The following is a 17,037-nucleotide window of genomic DNA, read 5'->3' on the forward strand; positions in this document are numbered from 1 at the left end:
ACTATGACAGGGACGGTGATTAAGATGGTAATGATCATGCCCAAACACCAGCTATCGCCAAGTGTTTCTCAGTGAGGTGTTGATTTTAAGCCATTTGCACATCTGACCTCACTGAATGCTCCCAGCTTCCCTCAAAGGCAGGTGCCCTAATTAACTTCCATTTTGCAGATGAAGAAATAGAGAGGCAAAAAGATTGCATATCTTGCCCAAGGTTACAGAGTCAGAGCATCAGGCTGAAAGGTAAGGTGAATGGTGAAGAACTGAGCAGTAGCAGAAGGCAGCACTGACTACCTTGCAAGGGCACATGCACATGCCATACCACACACGGGGTACCTACTCCACCCACCCAGGCCTGCTGAATTACCGAGCAGAAACCTCCTCAATCTTCTCAAATGTCCGGGCCACTGCCAGAAAAGGGACCCTGGGGAAGGGAAAGAGACAAAAGAGCCATTTGAATAGCACACACTAGACAGTGTCTACTCTGTCTCCTTGCACCTCCCCAAGACAGCCAATGCATGCAAGCAGCCCTGCTCATTCCCAGTGCTGTCTCTCTGTCCCTTTCCATGCTATGACTGTGTTCCTATCCAAAACACAGGAGGGAGAGATGTGACAATTCCTCCAACTGAGGCCCTGCTTAGAGCCACCCACAGCCCCAGGGCCTGAAGGAGGATGGCCTGGGGAGGCAGAAGCCTCACTTCTGGCCTGGTTTCCAGCAGGCGTCTTCAATGGGATGGTAGTTGTTCTTGGCAGGATTGTAGCTCGTCGGGTCCTGGGTTCTGTGGGAGCACAAGGGAGATTAAATGACCTCTGGGTTCAGAGAAGTCGTTCCTCCAGCAAATGTTTCCTGAGCACCTACTACACGCCAGGCTCTGATCATGCACAAGAACAGTGATCCTGGTGCCATCACTTCTCTGACTTCATCACTACTACTTCCCCCTTTGCCTACTCTCCTCCAGCCACGGGCCACTCACTGTTCCTTAAACATCTACAGGCATGGTCTCACCTCAAGGCTTTTGCACTTGCTGTTCTCTCAGACTGGAACACTCTTCTCTCATGGCATACTCCCTCAACTCCTTTCAATCTTTTACTCAAATTCTGCCTTCCCAGTGAGGCCTTCTCTGACCTCCTGTGGAGATCTGCAACCCTCACCATTCCCTGCTGCACTTTAAATGTCTGATTCAATCTGTTCTTTCTTCTAACATTGTCTGGGCAAGAAGAATGAGATGCGGCCCTGGCCCTGAGGGAAGGAGTTTGTGGTCTGATGGGGGAGGTGCCTGGGCATGTGGAAGGATGTGAAAGAAAGCTTATTTCTAGTGAGGGGACGTGCTGACTTTCACATCCAGTCCTCCCTCCACCCCCAGCAGGGGGATGTGAGCACGCGCCCAAAGGAAAGTGCTGGACAGAAATGAGCTGCGGACAGTGTTACAGGCATTGGCCAGGAGCAACACAGGACATGGTGTACAGAAGGAGCAGGACAGAAATTGGCAGTGCTCAGAGGCTGGGATGTAAGGTGGGCAGAGCTCAGCTCAGCGTTTATTTGGGTACTGGAGCACCACAGATGGGTCTTGATCTCATTATTTGATGTGTTATTTGTCTACCCCTGTGTCAGATAATCCATTCAAAGACTCTTTAGCAGAGTCTCCTGTTTTTAATGCAGGTGTTGCGGGAATGGAACCAGGTATCTTTCAAATGATGAGCATAATTACAAAGAAGCAAGTAATCGTTTAACAGTGTGTGCAGTGTCCCATCAGCCCATTACACTATGGGCACCAGGAGGGCTGGGGCAAAACAGGGAGGGGCAGCTCTACATGGTTTGTCCCTACAGACGACCCCCAGCTGGCACAGAAGAGGCATTCAGAAAATCCCAATGCAGAGCAGATGAGTTCTGCTTCCAAAGCACTCTCTACCTGGTGAGTTCAGTGCAACAGAATAGAGGGTTAAGAAATGAGGCTGGGCCAGGTACAGTGGCTTGCACCTAAAATCCCAGGTACTTGGAAGGCAGAGAGCAGAAGGATTGTAGTTGAAGACTAGCATGGATAAAAAAGTTAGAAAGACCCCATCTCAACCAACAAGCCAGACATGGTGGCACATACCTGTGGTTCCAGCTATGAGGCTGGCCACAGAGAAGAGCATCATGGTCCAAGACCATCCCTGGGCAAAAATGTAATACCCTATTCAAAAAATAACTAAAGCAAAAAAAAAAAAAAAAAAAAAAGGTGGGGGGAGGCCCTCTGGGACTAAGAGTGTGGCTCAAGCCTTACAGCATCTGCCTAGCACACACAAGAGCATGAGCTTAAATGCCAATACTGCCAAAAAAAGAAAAGAAATGAGACTGAAGAGGTAGGCAGGGACCAGTGGCCAAAAAGGCTTAGATTAGCCATTTGAGGCAGGGTCAACTATGAGTTGACACAGATACCCCAGGTCCTATGGGGGTGAGAGGTCAGGGAAGAGGCTGAACACTGGGTTGGCAAACTCTACCACTGCACCACTGGGTTGTTCTCTCTCTTTTTTTTTTGGTGGGGCTGTGGATTGAACTCACAGCCTTTTGCTTGTTAGGCAGGTGCTCTAACACTTAAGCCATGCCACAGTCCCAAACCATTCATATTTAGCCTGGAAGCTAAGAATAGCTTTGCGACTGCAGCTAAATGTGTCCTGCACAGCCTAAAATATCTACTACCTAGCCCTTTCCAGACAAGAGTTTGCAGTTCCTGCAAAAGGAGGAAGTCTATGCTGGGACCACGACATAGGTGTGGAGAAGGAACCTGAGAGGAGATGTCTCAGGCCCAGAAACTGACTTACCCCTTGGCTTCCTCCTTCTTCAGAATTCCTGACTCTTCTTTCACTTTAGCTTTGACCGCCGGCTTCCGGGGGGCTGAGAAGGAAGCCGAAGGAAATAGTGGGTCCTTCCTCCTGACAGGCCTTCTCCCAGTCTTTCTCTGCCAAGAACTACCCAGGAGAAAGGCCCTTCATCCCCTGCCCACACAGCCCAGTGGTGAGGAGGGGAAGAGGTGCTCACTGAAGAAGCTGCTGACAGTCCAGGGACCTTTGGGGGGAGGCTTGCTCTGCTCCTCTTCCTGCCGTTCTTGCTTCCCAGCTGTGTCAGGCATGGGAATGCTTTCTGTCTTTATTAGGGTGTCTGTTTCTAAATTGAGAGAGGTCACATCGTGTTGTGAACTGTTTCTGCCTCTAGACTTTTTAACTTCAAGGTCATTTTTCCCAATTTAGGCTGGAAAATTCCAGTCTAGGGTTGGAGCCTCCACAGCCTGATGTTTGCTTGGTGCTAACGAAAAGATTCTGGCATTGGGCCTGATATTGGAGACTTCCACATAGAGACAAAAAGAAACTCAGCATGCTTACAAGAAAACATCCCCACTTCTCCTGCAGTTGTAGAGAATCAGATATAAAATTACACCCTGAAAACTGTTCCTATAAGAGTTGTCTCTGACACAGGGGTCCCATGGACACTTGGGTGCAGAGGCTATCCCATGGCTAACTTAGCTTGTATGTCCAATTTAACAAAATAATGGGTAAATACCTTTTGATTTGCACCTATGACAGTTAAAAGCTAGCTACAAACTCTTTGTCAGAGGATGAATGGCTCTTTCTTCCTTTCCTATCTGCACTGGGACAGGGAGACAATAAGAAAAAAATCAACAAAACAGTAATAACCACACCTATGAAAAATTTTGAATTGTTTAAATGAACTGCCCTCCAAAGACACCTCACCCCCAAATGAGGGCAATGGGGCTGGGAGAAGAGGATCAGAAACTTACTGGGAGGCTTTGGGGGCTCAGGAGGTGTCATAAGCTGATCCCTCTCTTCTTTTTCCTTCATTTTTGCTACTTTAGCCTCTGTGGGGCCTTCTTGTGGGGTCTTTGCTTCTGATGACCAAGAGAAAAGTCAGATAGCAAAATAATCACTTTGACTCTTCCCCCTCCCCCAAGGTCATGTCCCTCTGAGGACATTCAGCTTCCATTTGTTCTTTTTAGTACCAATCAAGTAAAAAATACACTGGCCCTCTATATCCCTGGGCTCCACATCTGCGGATCCAAGCAGCTTCAGATGGAAATGTTAAAAAACAAAAATTGCAAGTGTACTAAACATGTATAGATATTCTTCCATGTCACTGTTGTCTAAACACAGTGTTACAAGTTTTCCATACCATTTATATTGTATTAGGCATTATGAATAATCCTAAAATGATATAAAGCATACAGGAAGATAACATAAAGCATATAGGTTACAAGGAAGTATCACGCCATTTTATATGAGGGACTGGCACATCCTTAGATTTAGGTATCTAAAGGATATCCTGAAATCAATCTATGGGGACACTGAAGAACAACTGAAGACTTGTGAGGTGACAGGAGGTATGAGTCACCTGATCAAAGCAGAGGTAGGTGGAGGTCTCTGTGGGAATCCAATCCCAATGTTTGCTTATACAGCTGAGAAATAAAAAGCCATTCTTTTCTTATTAACTATTTTTTAAGGCTGGGAGCTGTGGCTCGCATCTGTAATCCCAGCTACTCAAGAGGCAGAGGCAGGAGGACGGATGGTTCAAGGCCATCAGGGTGAAGTTAGTAAGGCCCTATCTCAAAAACAAAATACAAACAAAAGGGCTGTGGGAATGGTTCAAGGAAGGTCTGCACCACCAAAAAATATTTTAAAAAATTTTATACAAAAACCTGGCTATGGCAAAGGCTGTGACCAGCAGACTCTCTGGTCCCAGATGCTCGGTGGAGCTGTGGATCTGTTCTTTGTGGCTGTTTTCCCTGAGTGCACCGAGATGTAGGGAAACCTCAGAACCTAGTGACTCTGCTGTTCAGGATATTTTAATTGCCAAAGTATCAGCAAAAGAATCAATGTTCTGAGATAAACCATGGATCAAAAATATTCAAGAAAAAATAATGTACTGAACATATACAGATCTGTACTGAACATATACAGATTTTTCCTTTTTATTTGTTTTTCTGAACAGGGTCTGAAAATATAGGCCTGGCCTCAAACTCACAATCCTCTTACCTCAGCATCTAAGTGCTGGGGATTACAGGAGTGCAGCACCATGCCAGGTTCAGACTTTTTTCTTGTTATCATTCCCTAATCAATACAGTCTAACAACCACTTACACAGCATTTGCAGTGCACTAGCACTGTAAATCATCTAGTGATTACTGAAAGAATATAAGAAGATATGGGTAGACTGGATGCTAATACTGCATCATTTTAGATAATGACTGAGCATCTGCAGATTTTGGAAGGTCCTGGAACCAATCCCCCTCAGATACAGAGGGATGACTAGATTAGATCTCATTCCTCGCAGTGATCCTGTATCTCTGCCCAGCTGAGTCTCCACTGGCTATTATAAAAAGCAAATACTGTTACAAACCCACATGAAACAGGAAACATGAGAGCAGCGTTCTGTTGGATTTCACAGTCTGCGGCGTTGTGTGGCACCCAGGACACATCCCATTAGTATGTAATTGTGGTTAAGAACACAATAGAAACCTTTTCCTTCTGTGCATGTGTATTACTTAATAGTTGTTTAAACACAATTACCTAATAAATGGAACTGTTAAGGAACTGGCCTAGGGGCACCATGAAAAAATTACCAAGGGACCAATGGCCCTGTGAAGGAATCAAGAATGTTTAGGAAGTTCTGTTTTCTGGGGAGATTTATAAGGAAAAAGAAATCATGTAAAAAAATGTTTTCCATAAAATAAGTATAAAAACAAGATTAAAAATAGAAAACTACAGGCGATTAATAATGAATGAAGACAGAGAAACAAATGTACTCCAAAAAGATTTCATGGCAGACGTTCCTATTGTTCAATGTCAATTCAGTGGGGTGCAAACATCCTGTACCTGTCCCCGTGTGCATGCAGACATGGGCACACGTGCATGTATCACATGTCATTCCTCCTTGGGCCTCACCTTCCTCCTGCTTCCTCTTCTTGGCTTTTCTGTCCTTGTCCTCACTCTCCTCTTCCAGGTGGTCCTGAATTGTCCCTTTGGGGACCTGCTTCCGAGCTAGGAAGGCAAAGGGCTCAGTGTGGCTGATGTCACGGGCCTGTCTGCTCCTGCCCCAGTGGGGTCAGACCCACTGAAGGGCCCCTGAGAAGGTGCTGGACCCTGTCTCCTTCTGCACTTGCTCACAGCCACTGCCCTGGTGCAGACCTTATCCTTCAAGTCCCATTGCTTTTGGCTATGTGACCTTGAGCAGGTTACTTGCCCTGTGCTGCACTCATCTGTATCTGAAGAATGACATCAATCCCAAGTAGAAAATGACAGAATGTCCTCCCACAGTACCTGACACCAGCAGGTGCTCCCTGAGCCCCTTTCCTCTCTGGGATCTCAGATGGCTGTTCTAGAACAGGAAGGAGCCCATATGCAATGGGGGCAGCCCATCCCAGTGACTGATGGGAGCTGACATGTGCACCCTAGCTCGTACCTGAGGGGGACAACTCTGAGGCACACCTTTACACCACTGCTCGGGGTGCCCCACAAGTGAATCTCCAGCTGCCCGGTGCAGTAGCTGTCCTAGCCACTCATCCTATGTGGCTGCCTGCCTTCCTGAATGCCCACCTGTGGACCCTACTCCTCCTAAATAAACAGTGCACCTCTCCATCCTGGTTTCTGGGGTTCAGAGTTCACTCTAAAGAACTCAAGCCAGATGCAGCACATACAGATGCCCTCCTTGAAATGCACAACAGTGGTTCAAGGTCAGCTCTCACCTAGATCACTGCAGTTCCTCCTCCCTGGTCTTCCAGACCCCAGGGTCTCCTGCTCAAAACATGTCCAATGGCTCCATATTCTACATTTTAACCACCCTGACCTCACTCTTCCCACACCACATGCTCCACTTCATTTTACAGACAAATTGGCAGTGTACACCAAGCCATGCCATACCCCTGGGCCTTTGCACATGCTGTCTAGCGGCCCTGGAGGGCAATGTTCAGTGTCACTTCCTCTGAAAGGAATTCTCCATCCTCCAACCAGTGTCTCCACTGGCCAACCAGTGTCTGGCCTGAGCTCCCAGCATCCCCACTCTGTTACTTCATTATAACCACCTCTCATATAGGTCTGGCCCTGCCTCTGCAAGCTCAAAAGCCTTCCCTGGTTCCCCAGCATCCTCAGCCTAGTGAGGAAACAAGAGAGGTTGTTTTCTCAACCTCTCTGCCCCACAAACCACAATGTATTCTCTACCATGTGCCTGAGTGATTCCAGACACGCTATGGTGTTCTGCCTCCAGGCCTTTGCACATGCTGCTCTGGTCTGGACACTCCACCTGCCTTTTCTCACCATGGCCAACCCTGCCCTATATTCCAAGACTCAGCTCAGCCATCCCCTCCTCTGGGCTAACTGACTTTTGAGCTCCCAAGCGCCCCTCGTCACCAGCAATGGCCATGTAGAAGTGTTCAGAGAGCTGCATATATGACCTTAAACTCTATGGTAGCCACATTTAAAGCATCCCACCCCCCCCCGCAAAAGTGAACCCAGTTTTAATCATATACTTTGCTAAACTCAATACATCTAAAATGTCATCCTTTCATATCATTTCAATATTAAATAATCAACATTTTTTTTTCTCCTAAAGACAGGATTTCACTATATCGTCCAGGCTCGCTTCAAAGTAGCAATCCTCCTACCTCTGCCTTCTGAGAAATAAACTGCTGGGATTACAAACATGAACCACCACACCTGTTAAATAACATTTTTTTTTTTTTAATGCTAAGTCTTTAAAATGCAATGCACTGATCCATTGACTCTATATGTCAATCTGCAGAGAATTTTCATCAGAAATACTTGATCTGTATTTGGGTTTCATAAAATTCACAGTTGAAAGGTAGATACACATATCCAAGTTGTTCCCAACATACTGGAAAGTGCTCATGACTAACTCCAGATGAAGCTCAGCACCCCTTACCCAAGATGCTCAGGACTAGTGGTGGCTCAGGCTTCAGGGATTTTCAGTTTTGGAATACCTGTGCAGACTTTATCAGGTGAACTAATGTGACAGTCCAAAGTTTCTGGGTTTGAAGCATTTCAGATAACAGATTTTATGTTAAGTTCAAATGTAAACCTAAGTAAAATGATGTAATATTAACATTTTGGTCTCTCAGTCTCAGTAGGCACATTTCACATGCTAAGCAGGGCATATGGTACAGTGCTGGCCAGCGGCTCTCCGGGTCATGTGGGGCTCTCACTGCCCCCAAGGGATCAAGGCACCATCCTCAGGCTGGTTTTCCAGTATCATCTCCAGTCTCTGCTCAGAGTCCCCAATTCTGTACTCTGTATACCAGCATGCTTAGCCCTAAGTGGCCCCAATGGCCTTCCCAACTCACCCTCCTCCCACTTGCAACTCTCTTCCCTCCTCCTTCCCTGGATGACTTTTCTTTGCCCTTTAGGGCTCTGCTTGGTTAACCTCTCTTCTAGAAGTCTCCAGAACCCACTCTTGTGTTCTCGCCCTCCACACAACAAACACAATGACCATCTACTGGGGTCTGACTGTGGGCCATGCCAGGTCCAAGCTCTTTTCATGTACTAACTTTTAATCCTTCCTATACTTCTGTGTGGTCAATAGTGTTCAACAGATAAAGTAACCAGCGCTCTGAGAAGGCAAACCATTTGCCCAAGGTCACAAAGCTGATGTATGGTGAAGCTGTTCTAATGACCAAAATGCTAAGAACAGGGCAATCTTAAGGATGCCTGGTGCAGAAACCCAAGTGGGGAGAAAGACAGCAGCTTAAAGGGCCCAAATGTTCTTACCTGTGCGACGCTTCGGGATTCCTGATTGGGAAATGTCCATGGGGATGTTGGAGAGAAAAGGGCTGTTCTCTGGACATGTGGCAGGGCTAGCAGGAGAGGCCTGTGGGGAGTCTGACATAGGCTTCTGGAAGGGGAAGAAAGTGCAGTTCCATAGTGAGTGGAGGATGGAGAGACCACCTGGTGATCTTAGCTTCCTAAACACCTGAGAAAAGGGATTCTGAGCTTCTCTCTGTGCTTATCCTTTCTGGCCCCAAGGTCCCATTCCCAGTCCAGGCTGTTATCTCTCCCTGGTATGATCATTCCATTCTCTAGTATAGTTATATGGTCCTAGATTCCCTGGTCATGAACTTAAGTAACAATTCTGTTATCTAAAGTAATACCATCTTTGATTTTAAGCTACAAACATGCATACGTGTATATATATATATATATATGTGTGTGTGTGTGTGTGTGTGTGTATATATATACACAGAGAGAGAGAGAGAGAGAGAGAGAGAGAGAGAGAGAGAGAGACAGAGAGACCTACAAAAGACTACATTTCCCAGCCACCCTAGCAGCTAGCATGGTCAAGACCAGTTCTAAGCAATGGGACCTAAGGGGAAATGATGCACACTTCCCTTGGCTCCAATTCATCCACTAAAAGTGCAGTTCGTCCTTCTTCTCCATCACAGAATGTTGACGTTTCATTGCAACAAGGGAATCCAGGGATAGCAAGCAACAATAAAGCAGCAGGCAGCCCAGGTGTCTGGCTCTGTGAAACTGCCACACTGATCCTAGGCATCTTGTACTCATTAGAGAGAAAAAGAAGTGTCTATCTTGCCAAAGCTGCGTCACTTCTGTGTTGGTCTCAACTCCTGGTTTGTCTCACAGGTCCCTATACCCATTACGAAACTTAAGCCTAGCACTCTCCACTCTTCCTTGCAATGTCAGGACTAGGACTCACAAGCCCTATTCTTGTGCTAGCAGCCAGCTCTGTGTCAGTAGTACCCAACCTGGGCACTGAGGGGATGAACAGTGGAGGCAACAGGCTTTCCAGGAAGGCCACTGGGTTCCACTGACTGTTTTTCTCACATCTGCAGGACTTGCTTCATGGTGTCCCATCAGACACCAGCACCTCCTGTTCAGTACCGCTTCCTGAAAGGTCTGAGTCCCAGGCCCTCAGGGTCCTCCTCCAGCTCCTATACCCACCATCCCTGTCACAAAGGTCTAGATTTCAGTTCCTGGTCCTAGGGGTGTAAATGCATCCAGCAGTTGCTACCTCCATGATGACTTGGGAGTTTTTTACCCCTCAGTGACCTAGTTAACAACTGCATATCTAAGTGGCAGTTGTTTATGTTGAATGCCTACTAAGTCACTGGTGTGGTTTCTGTCTCCTGTTTGGACCCTGGTGGTTACAAGCCTCAAGTTACCTCTGTCTCTCTTCTGCTCAGAATCTCAGCATGGTTCTCTACCATCCTCAAAGTCCAAGCTCCTAAAGACACCTGTATGTGACATAACATGGCCAACGGCAACTAGAGCACTTGCCCAGCATGTGCCCAGGAAGTGACCCCATGGATGTGCAGGAGGTGATAGGCCTCTGACAACAAGAGACATGCTATCACGCAACATTCTCAGATCTGCAGTGAATAGACTCATTTCATCTCTATACCACCCTGTGAGGTGGACATTACCATGAGTGTGCATTTCACGTGAAGTAACCCAGGTACAATGAAGTCAAGGGGAGCAATGAGCCCCTTGTTCCTGGGCAGAGGCAGAGGTAAGGCCCTGTGGTCCAAGTCACCTGCTCCAGAGCAGGCAGGAAGATAAGAGGTTTCTTCTGATAAAAACGGGCAGGCTGCTAGGGACCTACCTGGCCTTTGGGGTCACTGAGGGCTTCATCTTCCTCCTCTCCTTCACTGCTCAGGACCCGCACTGCCTTCCTCCCTGGCCTCTTCACTGGAGAGTCACTCTCAGGCACCACTCCATTCCGCTCCTTCAGTGCCACCCTGGAAGGCGAGGAAATCTGAGTATTATGCTGGGCAGAAAGTGAACCTTGGCTTCACTCCCTTCCTTTTCTTTCCAGTTTTCTATGCCTCATTGGCATATGCTTTTAATCATTCATCTCCCTCCACCCAAAGTCTGGGGGACCTCCTGAGGGTCCATGCTGAGGAGCAGATGGAGTCCCTATTCAGGGCGGGGGCTAGACACCAGCAGCCATTTAGAGACGCTCTATTTTTTTTTTTTTTTTGAGACAGGGTCATACTATATATCCCAGACTGGCCCTGCACTCTCCATTCTTCTGCCTCAGCCACCCCGCCTCGCCCCAGTGCTGGGATGATAGGCATGCATCACCACGTCCTGTGTGAGACCTTCTTTCTTTTAGTCATATCAGTGAGGCACATGGTCCCCCAACCAGGAACTGCACTCCCCAGCCAGCCTTCCCTACAGCAAGGTACAGCCACTTGAGAGATCTGACCGTCAGGATGAGGGTGGCACTATGGATACATGTTCCTGCTTGCTGATCCTCCATCCTGTCCAAACCTGGACTGACCTGATTATTTGCTTTGACTACACAAGTGAGGACAGTACCCTAAGTTGTCCTTGAACAGCCTAGTAGTACAGAGCTACCTACCTGCCCTAAATGCCTTCAATAATTCAGTCTTCTTTAAGAAAAGTACTTTTACTTTAACCAAGTCACCATGACTTTGGGTACAGCTAATGCAGCCCAGCTCCACCTCGTCTGTGGAGGACAGGGACAGTCTGTGACAGTGCAGTGTGACACACGTGCTGATGGAGGACACTCAGATGCTGAGAGTGCCATTGCTGCCTGCAGGCTTCAGCACAAGACCAACGCATCCACCCAGTACTCCCCACTGACCACTAACGGACACTCATTCTATGACCGCTGTTACCAAAAAGGAACCAAGAGAGGATGGCTGTCCATTTGTTCAGCACTAAACCCAGAGGGTCTAGAAACAGTGCTTCCATATAAAACATATTTGCTAGATATTTTCCGAATAAATGAATATGCATGATCCCAATGTTAAAAAAAATGTTCACCAACATAAATAAGCAGTTTGGACATGTAAAAGTTCTGCTTTCATATTTAAAATAAACACTCATTTAACAAGTATTCATTGACATCTATGTGTTAACAACTGTTTTATGTACACACACCTCAAAGGAGTGAAAATACTTCCTCTGGGAACAGAATATTGGAAGAACGCCAAGTTTTTACTTTATGTCTCTGAGTTGATGTTTTACTGTTACCATCTATAATTCCTGAGATGAGTATCTATGTTAGACGCACAAAAATATGTGCACACTTGTCTAAGGACACAGACGTAGTCTACTCACTATGGCAAAGAACTGTTAGACCCACCAATGGAAACAACCTCTGCAAGTGCTACAGTAGATCAACAAAATGAACAAAGGCAGAAGGCCAAAGAACCTTTGTTCATGACTGGAAAAAAAGGTCTAAGTCATAATGCTAACTGAAAGGACAAGGTGAGAGCTGGGGCATAGCTCAGATGACAGGGTGCTCACCTAGCATTCTCTAGGCCCTGGGTTCAATCCCCAGTACCGCAAAAACAAACAAAACAAAAAACCAAGCTGATGAACAATATGCGCAGTAGGCTCTATTTTTTAAATTAAACCACAGAAAACACAACCTCACAGGCACAGGCACAGAGCAACATATACAGTGGAAGGACAGATATGAAAACCAAGTGTTGGAAAACAATCACTACTAGTTCATGAGTACCTCATGAATCAAGCATTTTTCTACAAATTGTACCTCCGTTCACACATTAATCCACACAGAGAGCAAGATGTAGATTAGACAGCCGTGTGTGTGTGTGTGTGTGTGTGTGTGTGTGTATAGTCCTGGGGTTTGAACTTGCAGCTCTGTGCTTACTAGGTAGGTGTTCTACCTTCTAGTCCTGGCAAGCAGGGTCCTTTTTACACAGGAGGAAACTGAGGCACAGGAAGTGAAACCTGACTAATGTCCCAATTTACAGATGGGAACTAAATGTGCCCTGGCAAGTGGAGAGGCCCACAGGTGACTCAAACAAAACCATGCAGGGTCTTCCCTGACAGTGTGAGATGGCAAGACATGACCAGTGGCCAGCTTCTCTGTCATGTGGAGAAAGTGTGGTCTAGAATGAAGCCAAGATCTGTGCAAATAGAGCTTGAAGACAAACAACTGAGGCCCTGGATCCAGCTGCACCCAAAGCCAGACCTGCATTTTGACTTTCAGCTACTTGAATAAAAACTTTCTTTTTTAATGCCTGACTCATTTTGACCTAAGTTGTAACACTTGCAGCCCAAAGAATCCTGACTGCTGAATGAACGTCCCATGTCCCAGCCCCTTACGTACTTTGGAGGGGGTTCCATCTCTTTGCCATTGTTGGTGATCTCCTTCTCAACCTTCTTCACTTTACTGTCCTTTGTAGGTTGGAAAAATGACCTGGAGGATCACAAGGGGGTGAGGAGGGAAATGACAACAGCACCGATACTCCCATTGTCTGCACCCCCAATTTCTGACACCCCTTCCTATACCAACACAGACAGATCTCTCCTCTCTTTTTCGTCACTGAAAAAGAGAGAGGTGCCTCCACATTAATGTTTATTGCAGCACTATTCACAACAGCTAAGTTACAGATTAAGCCTAGATGGCCATCAACAAATGAATGGAAAAAGAAAAAGTAGTACATATGCACAATGAATTATTCAGCCATAAAGAATGAAATCATGTCATTTGCAGGAAAATAGATGGAACTATTGAACATCATGTTAAATGAAACAGGTCGGACTAAGAAAGACAAATATTGCACATCTTCTCTCATATGTAGAAGCTAGATCTAAAGGAAAAAAAAGGTATATTAACATGAATGGGGGACTACTTGTGGGAGAACCAGTGGGACATGGATGGGGAAAAAAGAGGGCGAGGGGAAGAATATGATCAACATACATTGTATGAATGGATGAAAAGGCCAAAATAAAACCCATTTAAAAAAACATTACAAGAAAGATTAAGGGGTGGAAAGAATAAAAAAATTGAGGGAGTGAATATAACCAAAGTGTATTATGTGCATGTATGGAAATGTCACAATGAGACTCGCCATACTGTGCTATATGCTAATAAAAATTTGCTAATAAAAAGAAAAGAAAGCAAAGCAAGGCAGAGAACAGAGAGCAATTGAGGTACTACTATCCCAGGACAGATGAACCACAGATTTCTCATCCAGAAAATAAAGCCAGCCAGGCTCTGGGCTTCCCATGGTCTCCCAGGGTCCCGTGGTAGACGTTGAGGTCTAGGGTGTCTAGCATCCATTCCCTTCTCCTGCTAGTGGGCTGCCATTTTCCTTTTGGGATGCCTCTTCCCCCAGAATTCTCTTAGCACATATGACAAGAGTGGCCTGCCCTTTCACGTGTGAACAGTCGTGGACACATGACCTGGGCCTGGCCAATCAGTGCACTGCACGTCTGTGACCACAGTGGCTGGCTCAGTGACAAGATGTGATTCAAACTGAAAGTGGACTCGAGATGTTGTTGGGACAGAAGGGGAAGAGACTCCCTCTCCTTTGGGATTGTTAATTTAAGAGACCCAGCCTGAGACTGACAACACCAAAGACAGCTGAGCTGAAACAGAAAGAGACAGATTCCCAGTACCACAGTTTTAGCAATTAGACCAACTAAGCCTAAGGCCATTGACTGTAGGTTACAACTATGGAAGCCAAGTGATTCACTTTCTTTTTTTTCCTAAAGCAAGCCTGCAGGCAAAAATGATGTTGAAGCTGGACCACTTTCTTGTGGGTATGGGGGCTATCCTGGAAACGAAGGGTGCTTAGTGCATAACTCACTTTTGTCCACTAGATGGCAATAGCAGATCCCCACACCCCTATAAAGATCTCCAGACAGATTTTGGTGGGGGGAAAAGGGACAGGGGTGGTGGTGGGGAAGTGCTGCTGATACTACAGTAATGGGGTCTGTATGCCCTGAAACTAAAAAGAACTTTGGGTAATACACTACCTGCCTCCCATATTCCAGTCCCCATTTTCCACACTATTCAACTCCTGGAAATCCTGACTTTAAGTCTAGCTGAGCTCTAAGAGAAGAACAGGGGTGGAGAGTGCCTGGGGTGTGGCAGGGTGCTTACATGATACTCCGCTGCATGATGGCGCTGGAACTCTCCCTTTCTCCTGTGTTCTTTTTAGTTTTTCCTTTCTCCTGTCAGCTGTTCCTGAAACAGAAAGTTGAAGACTCGTTGAGGATACTAATTATACAGAGACCAAAACACACCAAGAAACCTCTTTTCCAAGGAAAAAAATAGAAGAAGAAATACAATCACAACCATGTCTTCCCCTTCAGGAAGAAAATGCTGATTTTATAAACTAAACTGGATTTGGTAGTGAGACTCACTGGTAAAACAGAAAAGTCCCAAATCTGAGAAAAATGGCAGACACCACCTTTACCACATGGAATCCTTTTTTATCCACTATGAAGAATTCGCTGAGGACCTAAAGGTTTTTGTCAGTTCTTTTTTTTTTTTTTCTGTTAAGTTCTAACATTAGTGAAAAATTGTTTTCAGGTGATGACAAAAGTCCTAACATCACCATGAAACATAGTAGTTCACAAAATTTTATTGACCGGTTCAAAAAAATCAGCTATTGAGCAACTTCTAAGGTATGTTAGTTAAAATATAGGACAGAACACCATGGCCAGGCACTGTGGCATTACAAATGTAAACGCTTGTTTATGCCCATAGTGTCTCTGTTGGGAGAAAACAATTGGCAACAGTGTCATCTTGGGAGGGACAGTCACTTTTTTATGATGTATTCTTGTATACTACTTAACATTAAATTTAAAAACTATTGCTTAATAATATTTAAAAATATTGTAACTTTAAATATTTTAAATTAGATAATTTAAAAATAGTATTTTTAAAATACTAGCCTATTACCTAATGAAATCAATATCACTATATTCTGCAGGGTAATCCTAAAGATGAGTTCTTCATCTGGGGTGCACAGAACATTCCCATAACACTGCAAGAGCCCAAGAGTAGAATTCAAGGGGAATATGGAATTTTATGGGAAAGAAACTATAACCTTAATTTTGGAAACTTCTAAGTGGAACTGAGCACTTCCTTCCATTGTAAATAGTGGAAGCAAAGAAGTCATTGCAGGACCTCTTGGGAGACTGAGGCAGGGTCCACATATCTCCAAGTCTGCCTTTGTCTCTGGAAGCCTCAGCCAAGCACAGTGTTGGCACCAGGAGTTCAGACTCAATCTTGGAGTCAGGAGACACATGAATTTCTCAGCAGGGTTCCTCAGGGCCATTTGGGAGCAGGAAGTAAGCCAAGCTTCTACCAGAAGAATTCACAGAGAAAGAGTAGGACCTTAGCTCCTGAGAAATGGAGATTATAATGAGAAGCTTACAAACTGGTGGAACATCCATCCACAAGCAACTGGTTCTCTACACACTTGTACATCCACATGGCAGAATACTGTGCAGTGTTAAAACTGAATGAACGATGGCTAAAGCGTTCAGGGTTCTTTTGAGAGGTGATAAAAATATTCTAAATTTGACTGTGGTTATGACTGTATTTCCAAACACAAACCAAGAAACCCACAAAAGTGTGCAGGGGCAGACCAGGTAAGAATAGGATATACCTCAATATTCTTTTTGGTGACACTTGTGCCATGCCCCAAGCCCTTTTGCTTTTAGTTTGTTTCTCAGTGTCCCTAACTTTGCCCAGGCTGGCCTCAAATTCATGATCCTCTTTCCTCCACTTGCACAGTAGCTGGGATTACAAACTTGTGCCACTATGCTGGCTCACACCAGATTTTCTTAGGATAGAGGGATAGCCTGATTTTGTGAACCATGTAAGTGGAATACCTGTTCAATTTTTAAAAACTAGCAAATTTGAGTCCTAAGTAACTTTCTTACTGTATCCCCCCAACTTCCTCTTGGCCCTTCCCTCTGGGACTGCCTTGCCTTGTACCTGCCCCTGTGTGACTCTTGAGTGCTATGACATCTGAAGTCTCCCTGGACACGTGCCATAAGAGATACTCACTTTTCTGACCTTTAGTGTAGCTAATTGGTACTTCTTTCGCACCATCTCACAGTGACTCTGTGTCCTTGTGATAATGTTCAGTCTATTCTTTCAACTGTATGTGGAGCTCTGGAGAAACAGGGCTGTGCCTGACTTACCCCCATATCCTCGAAAAATGATTTCCCAAGCATCAAACATTCTTTACACCACCTTTGCAACTACTGTCATTACTGC

At 45.5% G+C, this 17,037-nt stretch overlaps 1 protein-coding gene across 7 annotated transcripts in view; it reads right to left on the reverse strand.

Moving 5' to 3' along the window:
- Lig1 (DNA ligase 1) overlaps window positions 1-17,037 on the reverse strand; it is a 41,043-nt gene that overhangs the window by 18,003 nt on the left and 6,003 nt on the right. For 4 of the 7 annotated variants that reach the window (XM_020181267.2, XM_074057857.1, XM_074057858.1 and 1 more), the window contains exons 2-11: window positions 14,905-14,988; window positions 13,123-13,212; window positions 10,615-10,750; window positions 8,766-8,889; window positions 5,931-6,026; window positions 3,774-3,881; window positions 3,017-3,142; window positions 2,800-2,872; window positions 696-776; window positions 365-421 (exon numbers count right to left, since the gene is read on the reverse strand). In XM_020181267.2, the coding sequence (XP_020036856.1) occupies window positions 365-421; window positions 696-776; window positions 2,800-2,872; window positions 3,017-3,142; window positions 3,774-3,881; window positions 5,931-6,026; window positions 8,766-8,889; window positions 10,615-10,750; window positions 13,123-13,212; window positions 14,905-14,921 (908 nt within the window). In that variant the 5' untranslated portion in view covers window positions 14,922-14,988. Of the gene's footprint in view, window positions 1-364; window positions 422-695; window positions 777-2,799; window positions 2,873-3,016; window positions 3,143-3,773; window positions 3,882-5,930; window positions 6,027-8,765; window positions 8,890-10,614; window positions 10,751-13,122; window positions 13,213-14,904; window positions 14,989-17,037 lie in introns of those variants that run through there. The other 3 variants (XM_074057859.1, XM_074057860.1, XM_074057861.1) reach the window with 3 other exon arrangements.

Source organism: Castor canadensis, chromosome 16 (assembly GCF_047511655.1).
Source record: "Castor canadensis chromosome 16, mCasCan1.hap1v2, whole genome shotgun sequence".
Taxonomy (NCBI): domain Eukaryota; kingdom Metazoa; phylum Chordata; class Mammalia; order Rodentia; family Castoridae; genus Castor; species Castor canadensis.